Source organism: Cordyceps militaris, assembly GCF_000225605.1.
Source record: "Cordyceps militaris CM01 unplaced genomic scaffold CCM_S00003, whole genome shotgun sequence".
NCBI lineage: Eukaryota > Fungi > Ascomycota > Sordariomycetes > Hypocreales > Cordycipitaceae > Cordyceps > Cordyceps militaris.
In genome coordinates, this window is record NW_006271971.1 from 2,886,001 (window position 1) to 2,900,548 (window position 14,548).

The 14,548-nt window shown below is 52.9% G+C and overlaps 2 protein-coding genes across 2 annotated transcripts; both read right to left on the reverse strand.

Annotated features, from left to right (window-relative positions):
• Window positions 1-1,035: 1,035 nt before the first annotated feature.
• Window positions 1,036-4,698, reverse strand: CCM_04531 (sexual development activator VeA; the record flags this gene model as incomplete). The annotated part of the gene is made up of 6 exons (XM_006669679.1): window positions 1,036-2,504; window positions 2,835-3,451; window positions 3,821-3,871; window positions 4,165-4,275; window positions 4,335-4,578; window positions 4,620-4,698. 6 exons carry the CDS (start codon window positions 4,696-4,698, stop codon window positions 1,036-1,038), a joined length of 2,571 nt encoding a protein of 856 aa, XP_006669742.1.
• Window positions 4,699-7,303: 2,605 nt separating this feature from the next.
• CCM_04532 (uncharacterized protein) lies at window positions 7,304-8,565 on the reverse strand (the record flags this gene model as incomplete). The annotated part of the gene is made up of 4 exons (XM_006669680.1): window positions 7,304-7,425; window positions 7,661-7,786; window positions 7,888-8,122; window positions 8,539-8,565. 4 exons carry the CDS (start codon window positions 8,563-8,565, stop codon window positions 7,304-7,306), a joined length of 510 nt encoding a protein of 169 aa, XP_006669743.1.
• Between the last annotated feature and the right edge of the window lie 5,983 nt (window positions 8,566-14,548).

A 14,548-nucleotide genomic window follows, 5' to 3' on the forward strand; every position in this document is an offset into this window, starting at 1 on the left:
GATATTAAGCCATTTTAGTTACTGTGGCTGCTCTTTCTTTGTCCTTCCGTATCATTCCATTTTCCTCTTCTAGATCAGTTAGTTGATGCCTCTTTTTCCGCTACAGTTTTCCATCCCACGGTCGAGGTCACTGCTGGTGTGTTCAAGTAACCCACACGGGACAACGGACGACGGCAAGTTAGCCGTGGTGGCATCGGGTCAGTATCACTGTCCCATCTAAATCACCCAACATGAAATCATAGTGCTTTGATGTGATGATATGATGCGAACAAGATTGCTGTGTGTATATATAAATGCGCCCGCAGACGACTAAATTGTGAAAGCGCTTATCAGAAAATGTAAGAATATAAAGGCAAGAGTTTATAAAATCTGAAACTCATGTCCGAGAGAAAGCCGACCAAGAAAAAAAAGATTGATAAGTCAAGAAACCCCCTTTCCAAATTCCGTCATTCGACATAAACCCCTTTTTTCCCAAGAGTATCGTTCAAAAAAAAATTAAGTAGCAAGCTCGTTGTTGCCCAAGAAGAAGAATTCCTCTTCAATTTGTGCCACCACAAAAGTCAGCAAATTTGCAGTGGCATCAGGTGTGAGGCTTTGATACGGGCTGTGGCCTTGCCCATTGCGAGTGTTCTTGCATGTCGTAGGTATTGGGTGAAAAATGAAACCAAGAGAACGCCGTGACCCAGTATGAGATGAGAAGAAAGAAAACATCGTTGATAGCGAGAGACTGCGGCTCCGTTTTGAGCCGTGGATGCGAAGTAAGATAGATTCGTCAAGTCGCTCAACAAGGTGGCCAGCGCCAAAATCAAAAGCAGTCTTGTGCCTATCCGATCCCCAAGGAATTCGCTGTTACATGACGCCACTAAAAACAAAATTGGACAAATTGGTGTTCAGCAAGGCTCGGCAGGTAATCAAGTTCGGGATTCTGCAAGTTCATATACGCAGACGGAATCGAAATGGATGTGAAGTTATACAGCCCAGCACATCGATGTGCTCAATAGGCTGTTTGAGCTGCGAAGAACGCGGGTTCGCCGTTTACTGGCATGAGTTGAATCGAACATAGCCAATCTCGCCATCAGCTCTCGAATACATGGAAAAATCAGGTTCAGGATAATATCGTGGGTTGCTCCTGTAGTGTGGCTCGGATTGGCGCTGGCCGTTGTGCAAGGAGCCCGAGGTCTGGTGGAAGACAATTTCGTGTTTGCGCTTCCCGCCAGTAGGGATATTTGGCAGACGAGGCAAGGCTTCTGTTTCGGCTTCAATAGGCGGAAGAGGCGACATGAGCGAAGAAATCTTGAGCGGTGCGTGCGACAGTGACGGTGACGGCTGCGGAAGCAGAGGCCGCCGGGGGTAATGGGTTGGCGTAGGCGGATGAGATGGAGCACATGAGCCACGTCTGGAGTGATAATCGCCCGACGAGAACGAGGAAGGCGACGGCGGGATGTGACTGATGCTCGGTCTCGGTTCGTAGGCGTCTGGCTTGCTGGACAGCGAAGGCGATGGGCACGGACGGGGTGTAATGGAGTGCCTGTAAGAACGGTCCGGCTCCGGATACGGGGCCATTTGGTGGGCGTGTTGCGGGCCGGCCAAGGGCGGCATGTGGCTCGACTGCGGCCGTGGTGCGATGGGATGATGATTTGTGGGAGGCAGAGACGAAGGCGTGCGAGCTTGTGGCGGCGCGTCGCTGCCAAAGGAAAGATGGCGGGCCGGAGGAGCAGAGTGTTCGTAGGCGGGTTGGTGCGAGGCGTGAGATGAGTGCGAATCTGCAGCAGAGGGGCGTCGCTCGGGCTTGACTGAATAGTGAGGGCGATGCTCGCTCGAGTTGCTGAGAGATCTGTCGCGGGGGTTGGGATTGTTGGTGGGAGGCGGACGCTTCCGATAGGCTTCCTCTCTGGCGTCTTGGCTGGCAGCAGCAGGTTTGGCGTCTCGCTTTCTCATACGAACATCGCGGCGAATTCGGACCCGGCAGCCTTGGTCAGCGACAATCTTGCTGAGGGTGGTGCTCTCCATCAGGCCAGGGAACTTCTTGGCGCTGAAGACGTTGAAAGGGACTGTCTTGATCTCCATGCGCCAGTCGACGCCAGGAGGCATATCAGAGGTCGGTTCCAGATCAAAGTCCTTTTCCTCCTTGGTGGTTTCGAACAAACTAAATGACAGACGAAAATAGCCTTCGTGGCGGACAGAAAGATCGGGAAAGATGAAGTAGCCGGCCTCGTGTGGTCTATCGAGATAGGCCATGCCAGAGGCGGGTACACCAGTGAGGATGGGAGGATTGAGGGTGGCGGGAGTTTGAACACGCCCATGGGCCATGGGGCGGGCCTGCTCGAGGCTAGCGTAGAGGAAGAAGTTGGCGTTGTAGTCGAAGGTAATATCCTTGCCTTCCTCAACAGACGGGCCTTCGACAATGCGAAGCTCAACAACGGGGGGAGGATCCACGGGTCGGCGATCGCTGTTGGCCTTCATGCCAGCACCGCATGCTCTGGCGCGTTCAGGCTGCTGGAGAACTTTTAACTGGTACCACAGACTGCGATTTTCTCTGGTGATGCGATGTATGCGCTGACAATTGTCGTTGGACGCGAGGGTCGACGACTTGGGGGCTGCAGACGCCATGGCGAACAAGTCTGAAGGGGAGGGATGAGATCAAGGCCGGTGAAAGGCCCGGTTACGGGCTTGGTGAAAGTTAGCGACGGCGCTGAGGATACAAAACAAGGTGAATGAAAGCGGTGCAGGTTGAGAAGTGATTTAAGATGGCGCGAACCACGCGTTGCGTGGCGGGGGGCGGCTGTCTATAGATGCATATATCGGGCAGATGGCTATTGCAGGTTGATGCTCACCTTGGGGATGTGATGAACGGCGCGGCGGGTGTTTGGTTTGGCGAAAGGCAAGTGCAAGACGGACAATGGATGCAATTGCAAAAAGCAAGTCGAACCCAGCAGTGAAGCGGTAACTAGCACGAGAGGAGAGCGACGGGGAGAAACGTCGGGTCGAGGGACGAGAAGCAAGAAAAGCAACAAAAAAAAGGCAGTTGTGCTCGTGAAGAAGGGGTAGCAAGAGAAGAGAAGGCGGTAATGCAAGACACGGCGTCAAGAGGAGGTGACGGCGACAAGGCCCCAAGGCCAAGGCTGGGAAGGAGAGTTGCTGTTGTTGTTGCAAGAAGGATGGAGGACGGGGAGGAGTGTAGTGGGAGAGTGTGGCCGAGAAGTAGTGGCAATGGGCGAGGGCGAGGCGGGCGGGAGAGCGTGTGTGCGAAGTGCGAGCGAGAGGGCCAGAGTTGAGTTGAGAGCGGCAAGAGAAGAGAGGCGGCGTGAGACCGGGGGGATGCCGTGGTACCGTGGTACCTGAGGTAGTTTGTGGTGTGGTGGTGGTTGTGGTGGTACAACCCTCGGGTCGGGGGATGGCAGACGACGACAACTGGCACTGGGCACTGGGCCAAGCACGACGAGGGCAGCAGCTACAGAGTACGGATACAGGTATCAGAGCATCTGTATCATGATATGATACAGAGAGCAATCGCAATCGCAGCCGTCAGACTCCAGCCCAGCAGGTCGAGAGATACCTAAAATCTCGGTGGCTGCCAGCGCAGGCGACGCCCCAGACAGTCGGGATTCCCAGCGCTCTGGGCAGGGCGATTGGGCGATTTGGGGGGGGGGATTGGGGGGGGGGTAGAGGATTGGAGGGGGATGGGAGGGGGGGCCCGAGAGACTGGAAAGTGGGCAAGGGGGGGGGGCATTTCTCGGGGCAGGGAGTCCAACCTGGTGGGTGGTGGGCTAATTTTTTTATTTTCTTTTTGGTATTATTTGGGCTGCAGCTGAGCACTTACCCTGGTGCCCATCCACCCACACCACTTTCGCCTGCTCCCCAGTGGAGCATCCTTGGAACGGGTATCGCTGAACAGGACGCTAAGAACAGCATGTACCACGACCATGACCAGCTCGCGGTGCAACACGGTACAACCACTGTGTAATAATGACCTACCAGTAGGTCCGGCTCATCCATCCAATATTAGGTTCCAAGGTACAATCAATTCATTTAGTTACCAGTACACATCCAGTAGCCAATGTACAGCATCATGCCATTTTCATCTCGCCACCTATTCCACCGTATTTCCGTCTCTGAATATCCTCATCTGCCTCCGGAGACGCTGCCCACTTGGTCGTAGCTTACTTTTCCCGCTGCCAGCCTTCAGAGCCCGGCTGTTGTCTCAATGTTGGGGCAGTGTGCACAAACTCGATGAGATACGGTGGCGCCAAACAAGGGTCGCAAAAACTTGACTCTCTTATTACATTTGCAGTTCATTTGCTTAATTTATGCCACATTCCTCTCTTTGCTCCTACCTGCAGGCGGCAGCAGGCGGCAGCAGACTTGCAGCTGGGCTTGTAGGGTCAACCCGGCCGCTGGGAGGCTCGCGTTTAGTTACAGAACAGAATCTCAGTGTCCTGCAGGCCTGCAGGACACCACCGTTCCCTCCAATGGAAGCCTGCGCCACCGCTGCTGCACCTCCCAGGGGATTGAAGCCCCCTCCAGAACCAGAACCAGTCCACTGGGCCGGCACGCCCAATGAATTTGCTCTTAATAACCCTGTTAATTAACCCATTCTCCTAGTCACGTCGGGTCCGAACGATTCCAATTCTTCTGGTGCACAAAGGCCCCCAACTCGATAATTGATCTGGCAAGACTAGTTAATTCGTACGCAGACATATTAAGTAATTCCCAGCACGCAATGATGACTTTCTTCAGAAAAGAGTAAAGAGTCCGTCCCAGCGTTGTCCAAGCCACCCCAGCTACATAGGTAGTCTGTGGTTGATTATAATGTTAGTGCCATATGGGAGGCCCGGCTCCGGCCAGGCCAACAAGACCAGACCACTAGGTAGTTAGACGACAATGGGGGGGGGGGGTATCCCAACGCATTCCGCTGACATTGTGAGCGAGGGACTCACCACGCGATGGCTCTGAGTTGAGTAAAAAGCAAAGAAAACCAGGAATATAAGAGAGAAACGAAAATCCCCCCGCTCGAGGCTGGAATGCGCCACACCGAATTTAGCCTGGCTCTTCACCGTTGACTCGTAGACTTAAAACTTGGTCCCTACAGTACCAAATAACACGACCAAATTGCCCAGAAAGCGGCTCCGGTTCCGCCATGTGGCAGATCCGCTGCCATGGCGCTCTTATGCAAGCCATGCAGCCAGTACGTACACCAATACAGCGACAATGCACGCCGCCATGTACAAATCTCGCTGCACTCGACAAGTCAGAAAACGGCAACAAACAAAATCTCAGACGCACACCATCACACCATCACACAGTCATGGCAAATCGTTTCATCGCCTACAGACACTTCCGCCGCAAGGAGCATCCTCCGGACCTATCATCGTCTAACTAGCACTCCAGAGCATCAGCCACTGACCACGGTTTTCGCCAACGAGCGGACCCTGCTCGCCGATTCTCAGTTTACAGGTACCTAATAACTATTAGCCCACTCATCTCAGCAGATAGGCTCTGCCCATCTTCAAGCCTGTCTCCCGTCCGCCACCCGAACGAGCGTGGACCTCAGCCCCCATTGCAACGCTGCCTGCCAGTCTACTAATAAAAGCAGCAACAGTTGTACCAAGTTAGTTACAGCGTTTGCTGAATTGCCCACAGGCCTGTTGAACGGATGCGAGGCTGCACAACGTAAAGGCGCCTTCTACAAGGGTCCAGCTAACCCTGACGAGCAACTCCCTCACGCCGCTGCTCACCGAAATCATGGATTGAGCTGCAGGCACCGATTGAACGACATGCGGCATTGCGCTGTAATCACCGAAACAAGTCTGCAGGCTACCTCGACCACAACCAATTCACCAGGTTCTAGACTGACGAAACTGGCATTTCTTGTCAAAGCTCTTCATGATGAAACTTGAATGGCGACAAAACCCGCACCATGGCGCCTCGAAATCGCCTTCCAGACCCCATCACGGTCTTGTCTTTGGCGACCGCCCAACTGTTATCCTATCGGAGACTCGCCCACCACGGGCCCGGCGCAAACATCCATCCATCAGAGCTGCCCCCCGCCACCCCATCCACTAATAAGTAAGAACCGGCTTACCAGTTTTAGTTACCAGTCTCGTCATCGAGTGACATTGGCGGCCAAGTCTTCAACAAAATGGCTCCAAGTAAGTGGAGAGAGCACACCCGCCCAAGTCTCGCCTGGTTGTTCAGACGTCTGGTTGGCTCCTTCATTGATGCTAACTTAGGCTCCGACGCGAGCTGCAGCGACGAATGAATGCATATACTCGGCTCCTTCAAACTCGTTAATGACAACTTGATCAACAAGCCCATCACGGCAGCGAGTGTTCCGACAAGCTGGTAACTACAAACCAGCGCCCAAACGTACTCGGCATTGTGAATCCAACTACTCCGTACCCAGCCTTGTAAGTGCAAAAGTACCTGTTATCTACTCCGTACTCGCTGACAGGAACCCAGCTATTTGTTACTAGTTACGGAGTACAGACAATGCCCTGCTCCCGCGGTTGGCGCCCCAAAAACTATTGCTAGTGCCTCCCACTAGATGAGACACTATGTACTAAGCACGCACTACTCCCTTTGCAGCAGCGCTATTGACGTGTCTCGACTCTTTCCTCGAGTCTTCAATCGCAAGAAGCAGCGGCTTCAACCAGCATGTGCATTATCGTTATTCACGGAATCAGCTAACTGGCCCTACCGCACTCTACCGCACTACTAGTAGCTGGGCAACCACGCTCTCCAACTGTCAGGAGGAGCACGTTTCCAGTGATGGGGAATCTCATGCGCTGATTTTGAATCGACACCATCCTTGCCACCTAGCACCTGCACAAGTCACCTTGGAGCTCCAACCTGGCACTTGGTACCAATATGGCAAGGCCGTCCGTTGACTGGTCACTTTGACGCTACCAGGATTGATATTACTATGTATCTTTTCTGAGATGTGATGATGCGGAACAGGGGGGCGCTTCCCTGGGCTGTGCCAAGCAACCCGCGTCCGGGGTCCCTGCAGACACACGCCGTCACAGAAGGAAGGAGTGACTTTATTCGTGCATCCGTCTGTTTTTAGAGGGCCTCGACGCCAACGTCAGTGAACGAGAGACGCACTATTGAACGGCCGTCAACGCTCTCTCAGAAGCCTCCCGTGGCCCGAGACCCCAGCAGAACGAGCATGGAATGAAGGAAGATATGAGGCGCTGATTCGGCAAATGAAAATAGAAAGTACGATGCGAACAGGAGCCTCAATACAGTACAGACTGGTGGCGTGAATTGACATGGGGTGGCAGATTCATGGCCGCGCCGAACCCTATGTTTCGCCACGGTTTGCTCGGATGTCGCCCGCTTTCTCGCCACTACACACAACAAGAGTCCTCGCGCTTTCGGAACAGTATGGTTGGTCCAGTATGGCGCCAATGTCCCCGCCAACCCCTGGAACGACGTCGAATTCACTGTGACAGGGGTTCTCCGTAAGAGGCATAGTGCACAATTCGGGATTGCTTGCATAAAAATAGTTCCCGTCGGGCGGCGCCTTCCTTGTTTTCATCGTTTCTCATGGACAAGGTTGCAACTTTGCTGCTCCGTACAGGACCGCATGAAGATGTGCCTGATATCAAATGAAGGGCTATTCTCAAACAAAGAGCCGCTTGAGAAACGCGAGCCAGACCCCGCGAGACACGCACGGCCAAAATCAGCCCAGCCAAGCTTTCAGCTAGCGGGCGCGCTCCGGGGGAGTTGCGTCCCTTGCCGCGCTGTAAAATGTCCCGAAAACGCAATCCCAGCAACCCGGTCCCTGAGAAGAGAGATTTTTGTCCAGCCTCGCCAAAATAATGCAGTAATGCAGGCAAGGTTCAGGGGTGCGCAAATTTGTTTTTGCGACTGCGTACTACGTACGGATAGAGTGGTACGGTGGTGTGGCCTGACCATACCAGGAACCAGTGAGTATCGCCAACATGTAGTTACCTTGGTACTTCCCACCATACGCAAAGAGAGACGAAGATGAAGGTGTGTTCATCTGGGCGAAGCAGGGCCGCGAAGGCCAGCGCGGCACACGGTAGTTGAGAAGAGCAGCCTCGCCAGCGACGCCGACAAAAGAAATGGTGGTGCCCGGAGCCGAGCCCGCGCCCAGCTAACTAACTAGGTGGTATTAATTACATGTACGCACAATCAAGTGCCGTTATTAACAAAAAGCACGCGCACCCAGTGGCGTGGTAGCGACTTCTGATGCTCTGCTGCAAGGTGCAGTACGCACGTGTCCAGGAGAGGTATGTATGTGACTGTGTGAGAAACGATGAAACGAACCCGTCAACAACAAAAAAAATAGGCGCATGAACGCAAGTTGCAGTAACATGTGGCAAGAGTTAAACAAGGTTGACAACCAAGACAGCAGCGGCCACACCTCTGGCTAACTAGTGAGCGACTACCACGGCGCGCTCACGAACCACACAGATATATTTTGATTATATTAGTTATTTTGGGACGGAAACACGGTGGCCGGGACTCGAGGCCGCGCTGTTCATCTGCCTTCCCCTCGAATCAACTCACAGGGTGGCAGACCATCTGACCATCCATTACAGGGTTGCTTTCTTTTTGTCCATTCTCTTTTAGCAAAAACTTTTGGCACACCTCGGCCAAGGGATGCAGGCAAGCGGGCAATTATGGTGAGGGAGCCCACCACACCATCTTGGACGAAAAAGGGCCATTTTGTTCATGGTGGGCCGATCGATGATGAACGCAAAAGCCACAATGGGCGGCCTGCAAGCTGTTCATGACTGCATTGGTGCATGGACTTTCGCAGGGTGGCAAAGGATAACGAGGCGTCACGGGCGTCGACAAATGTCCAGGCCATGAATACGCGGCCCTCGGAGGCGGATTCCACGCCAAGTCAAGCCAGGATGCCACGAGATGCCGCTCCTCTACAGATTATACCGGTTAAATACCTGAAGTCTGGCAAGGGCCTGTATTTTTAGCCCAAAGACACCACGGCTCGTGTATCTGCTACATGGCTGAAGCTTCTTGGAGCTTCCGCAGGTGGCGATGCATTGCACTGCACCAGACCAACTCAAATTGATGGTGTCATGCGGGCGCTATATAAAGTTGGTGAATGCTGCGAAGGTTCCCCGTATTCACGGGGCACGCCGCGAACAAGTGGCCACGGCGGGATGGCACGCTAGCAGCTCAACCGGGCCTGTCGCTGGCTCCAAGAAGGCAGTAACGAATCGCGTGATGGAAAAAAGCGAGACTGGAAGGGAATATGTTGGCTGCCTGTCTCGGCCGGAGCGTTGCGGCGAGCACATCTAGTTACAATCTACAGACCACCACCAGTACGGCAACATGGTCCAGGCGCAACTCTACACCATGGACCAACGCATCACAGGGACTGGCTGGGGGCACTAAGAACGAAGAGAAGGGCAGGGAAACAGGTTTACTGCGCGAGAGAAAACGTGCACACCCAACCCAACCCCTTGGAGAGATGATGGTCGTGCTGCTGCGGCTGGCTACGATGAGTAGTGTGGCGTCGGCGGCGCGGCGCTGCAATTCACACCAGATGGTATCATTTAGCGAGGACTCTGCGAATACCCGTACTGATGAAGCCATTTTGCCCATAGTTACACATGGTACATGCTTCATACTGGTAACAACGCTCGGCGCACAAGGGACTCTAGCTGTGCTTGTCAGTCCTACCGGTGCCCGAGACGTTGCCTTGTATTATGTATTCTGACCCGAACCCTTGCACAGCAATCAGGCACGCAACGACGGGTCAGCCCCCCTTGTTGCCCACAAGTCGAACCTTGGGACGCGAGACGATCGCATCTCGGCACTAGCCTGTGCGCTGTTGGGGGACTTGACACACAGGCCCTCGAAGCCCCCGTTTTTCTATGTGGTTTCGCCGGGCTCGACGGAAGGCTGCAATCGAGTATTATTAGCGAGGCAAAGGAAAAATGCGGCCCGGGAATGACATCTTCCACATCTGCCCCCCCTCACCGTGCACCGACACGCAGCAGCAGCAAAACGGTCATTGCCCCGACTCCCCCTGCCTCTTATCCGACGTGTACGGATAGTTGTCAGTGCCTTGCTATCGCGCCAACTTATCGAAACAGAGTCGCTGATATTGATCAAAGTCGACTTTGTGGGCGAAGCTACCAGGGCAGAGAGCGATGGCGAAGCTAGCACAGCATCATCAAGCTAAAGCTACCCGAATCTCTACGGAGTACTATCCCTTTCAATCGTCCAACGAGGCTTCCCGGCGTGGTTTCTTTGCTTGCCAATATGAAAAAGACGCAAGCCTCTTCATTAACCGATAGTTATCGATTTGGTAACCTGCTCTTCTTCAGACCGGTCCCCGACGAGCAGCAAAAACAAAAACGCCATGGTTTTTGGGCAGTGCACCAGTACGCCGATGCTCCATCTTTCTCGTCAGTTTTCACCTTTTTAAGCAAGCCACCAGGATACCAGAGAGAGAGCGTTGTTGCTTTTTCCTTGGCAACGTCTCTCTTCCCGCCCACATGGCTACCCGTCCGCTGGGCGGGCCGGTACGCCTCACCTTTATTCGCAAGGCTTTGAAGAGAAGAGGTGCAACATACTCCGGAATACCGGTACTCCATGTCTCGCCCCAGTTCCCCAGAAGACGTTAGACGTTGAGGCAACACGGCCAGAAGGGTTGTGGCGCGCATGGTTTCCCGTCAACTACAGAGTATCGCCTGTCACTTTTTCTACTGTGGCATCCCGTATTCCGGTCAAACGCCTCCTCCTCTCTCGCCACGTTTTTTCTTTGTCTCCTCAGACGCCAAGCGCGCCCCATTGCGACGATGAGACGTCGAAAGAAGCCGCCGCCCATCTTTTTCCCCCCCTGTGTAATTTCCCAATCGGCCAAAGAGCCCACCACATTCCCAAGAAAAATGCCCGCATTGACGACAGAGGGATTATTACGGGGTACTCGGTACTACTTCGTACAAACAAGGCCTTGGGGGTTTCGTTTCTTTTCTTGGTTCATGGAAAGAGCTATCCGTAATAAATGCGACTAACAAACAGTTTCAAGCCTCGATTCACAACAAACTCTCGTGTCCACTTTGCCATGTGGTCTGCAATGCCAATCTTTGTCAATTGGGCGCCACAACCACGTTTTCTTTGGTTCAGCCAACGCCTTGCCCCCGACCTGATCCGTTGAAGAGTTACGATTTCGGCAACGGCAGTCGGCGCTCGGAGCAATTTCCACTCGTCAGGCTGTCGCTGTGTCTTGCGAGCTGTGCATCCTGGCAAAACTTGCACCCCAAGGTTCCAGATACGCATCGTCAATGTAACTACGGGTAGTTACTGATCTCACAAGGTCACAAGAAACGGGAGCATGACCATTGCTCGCGCGTTGATTGAACCCACAGGGCACGGTCCTCTTCATCTGCAAGCCATACGCGACCATGAAAAACCCCTCGATTTCTGACAAAAAAGCAAGCAAATCCTCGCCCCTAGCGCCTCTGATCGACATCCATTCCTTCTGACCAGTATTCTACCAGGACCTCTTTCCCCAGTTGTGGGGAGTTGTTGCCTTTGTTATCCACCTTTTGGTATCGCCCTGCACGTAGGGTAGGGCCGCGTCTCACAGCCCGTGGGATGAAGTGCATGCATATTGATCCATTCGCTCTCATCGCAAAAGCAATGATGTGCAGCTTCTGCATCAGTTACCCCCGTCCTTTCCGCACTGCCGGGTAGAGGCAGTAGGGCTCGCATTCAACGTATCCTCTCGAATATGAGTTGTTCAGGGAACATCCTGACTACAAGGTGCCAACAACCAATTTTTGACAGTTTTGGCTACACGACACTGTACAACGCAGAAAACCCTGACCTCATTGCAATGTACACTTGCGCAAACAGTTGTGGTGCAACTTGACGTAAAGTGCTCGCCACTTACACAGCTGCACCGCAGACCCGCCTGTCAGTTGGGTTGGCCTTGCGCAAGCTGCATGTCCCCGAAAAGCGAGTTATGTCAGAATGCTTGTGAGAGCATGATGACATCGTCACCAGTCACACAACGAGAGCATACCAAGAAGCAAAGCCGGCCTCATCACATAAGCCTCAGCATCACAGGCTTCCTGTTTGCTTCTCTGCATCAAACATGCTCTCGGCGTGTTTGGTCGCCGCGATGGGACCGAAGATTGAATTCCTCACAGCGGCACTGAGACGAGCAGTCACAAGACGTCCCAAGCAACGGACACTAGGCCCAAGTTTCATCATTGTACGACCACAGCTACTACAGACAATGAAGCCTCGAAGCGCCGCTCGTGTTGGCCTTTCTCGCCGAACCCCCTGCTGAGAGATGCCGTCCATAGTACCAACCACCGAGGGTTCCCCACGAACCTTGCTGCAGACACTCAATCATTGCTCCGCAGCTAATATACATCGATGCATCTAAAAAAAGAGGAAGAGTTTGCTTTCGCATCCTTCGTCGGTTCGTGCCTTTCATCGACCAGTGCCTCGTTTCGTGGCTTGGTGGCGTGCTGTGCTCTGCACTGTCGTCACACCGCCACCAACGGTTGTTTTCCAACGGTCCTATGTACTTCATACTTCATACTCCCTCCGTACGGAGCACAGTATCTGTCAAGGAAATCAAACCCCGGACAAAAAAGAAGCTGCCGAGACATGCGCACTGTGGGCTCGAATCGCGCCGCCGCCACCCAAAAAGACGCATAGCCAACCGACGCCGGCGCCGGCTCGAGGCTCCTCGAGGTTGTGTTGCAAGACATTTCCTGGCTCTTGGCATGTTGAGGTTCTTGGTTTGCTAATATTAGGTGTTTGTCTTGTTAAACGACGCGGCAAGTGCCAAGACTCTTTCTTGTCGATTACCATTTGACTGATACATCCATCAGCCCTGACTTGCAAGTCACCAATGAATTGTGTTAAATTTTCCTTTATTATGCAGTATCCTTACAGTATGCACAGAAAAGGGGAGGGTATTTGCTATTCAAGACATGCAGCTCGAGAGCGTACCCCCACAACCAGTTCATCTCATCTTCGTTATAGCCGGCTCGTTATAGAAGGCCAGGTAATATCGCGAAACAAGGTAAGAATTTACGCATAACACGGGGTGTGCCATGTCACGATCTACCGAGTTGATATGAGCACAGCAGTTTTTAGCCCAAATTCTGGGGTGACCGTCACCGCAACAGTGTCTCACAGCCTCCTCCTTTCCCCCCTGCAATAATCCCTACCTACGCGCGAATGAGATTGCCGGCCACCGAGGTCAAACCCCATACGAAAAGTAAAAAAAAAGAGAAAAAGAAAGAAAAAGAAAGACAAGGGTTATCTTTTGCCTGCCGAGTCTATCTGTGAGAACATTTGAGTCAATGCAATACATGCATAAATAAACCGTTGCACGAAGTTGTAGTTACACGTTCCCGAGAGTATGAATTCTAGTGGGCGCTGTGATCTTGATGGATGTCACCAGTCCTTGTTCTACCTAGGAGCCTTTTCACTTGATCAATTATTTCCTTTTCCCGCTTTGGCCCTGTCTCTCTCGCTGCCCTGCCATGCTAAGCGGGCGAAAAGTCTTCCACGGAAACTACACATCGAGATGTGTTCCGTTCCTTGTCTTCAGTGTAGTCAACTACCAGTACTCTCCCTTCCCTGTGAACCGGCGCAGCGCACTACTGGAAGGATATTCGTCACGTTACTTCTCAACGTATCATGCCAAGCATGTCGCAAGGCTTCGCGTCGGACGCGCGAAGCCATGGCCATTTCAACAATGTCAATGTTCGCTGTCTCATGTCTCATTCGAACTATCTATTTATTACCAGTCATTTGAATCTAAATTTATGCCAGAATACCAAAGTGACATTGGCAAACAAGCCTTGACCGCTCTGTGTACTTGAAACCTTGACTGTGCGTTTCTGTGTGAGCCGAAGGAACCAAAGCCAAGGCGGGAACAAGTGCGTCAGCAAAGTCGGGTTCAAGACGCAACGTGGGCGGCCCGTGATACCTTTTGGGGGAAGTTCACCTGACTGATCCTCTAATTCCTCTCTGTTACATTCTCTAGGTACATCTTGAGCTTCCACATCCCCGCCACTGTGAACCCTTGATTCTGTATCACCACGGGTGTAGCACGCTTCTGGACAACCTAGCTCCCAACGGAGGGACGGAAGAACAAATACGGAAGACCGGTTCATCTGGCTTGCTGGAGCAAGTCTTGAGCCTTTGGCACGCAAGTGACGTCTGGAGAGGGGGCGGGTATGGCAAGACAACGGCAAGACAAGACATTGGCAAGCATGGACCGTCGCGGGAAGAAGGCTGGAGCCAAATTCCAGACACGGCTTCCCGTCCCTTGCTCTCTGAATCATAAGCACGTTTTCATTCTCATCACTGGAGCAATGAGGCTTTGTACCCATGCGTTGGCACTGGGTCAGAGGCCACGATTTGACGCGTCAACGCCAGTGTCTCGACTACGGGTAGTAACAAGTATTGAATACTTGTGGGGTTCTAGAAATAGTGCCTTTGACGTATTTAAAACAAGTGCTTGGTCGAAGACAAGCCGTTGCGCACGATGATAACCCCCCGAGGGCTTGCA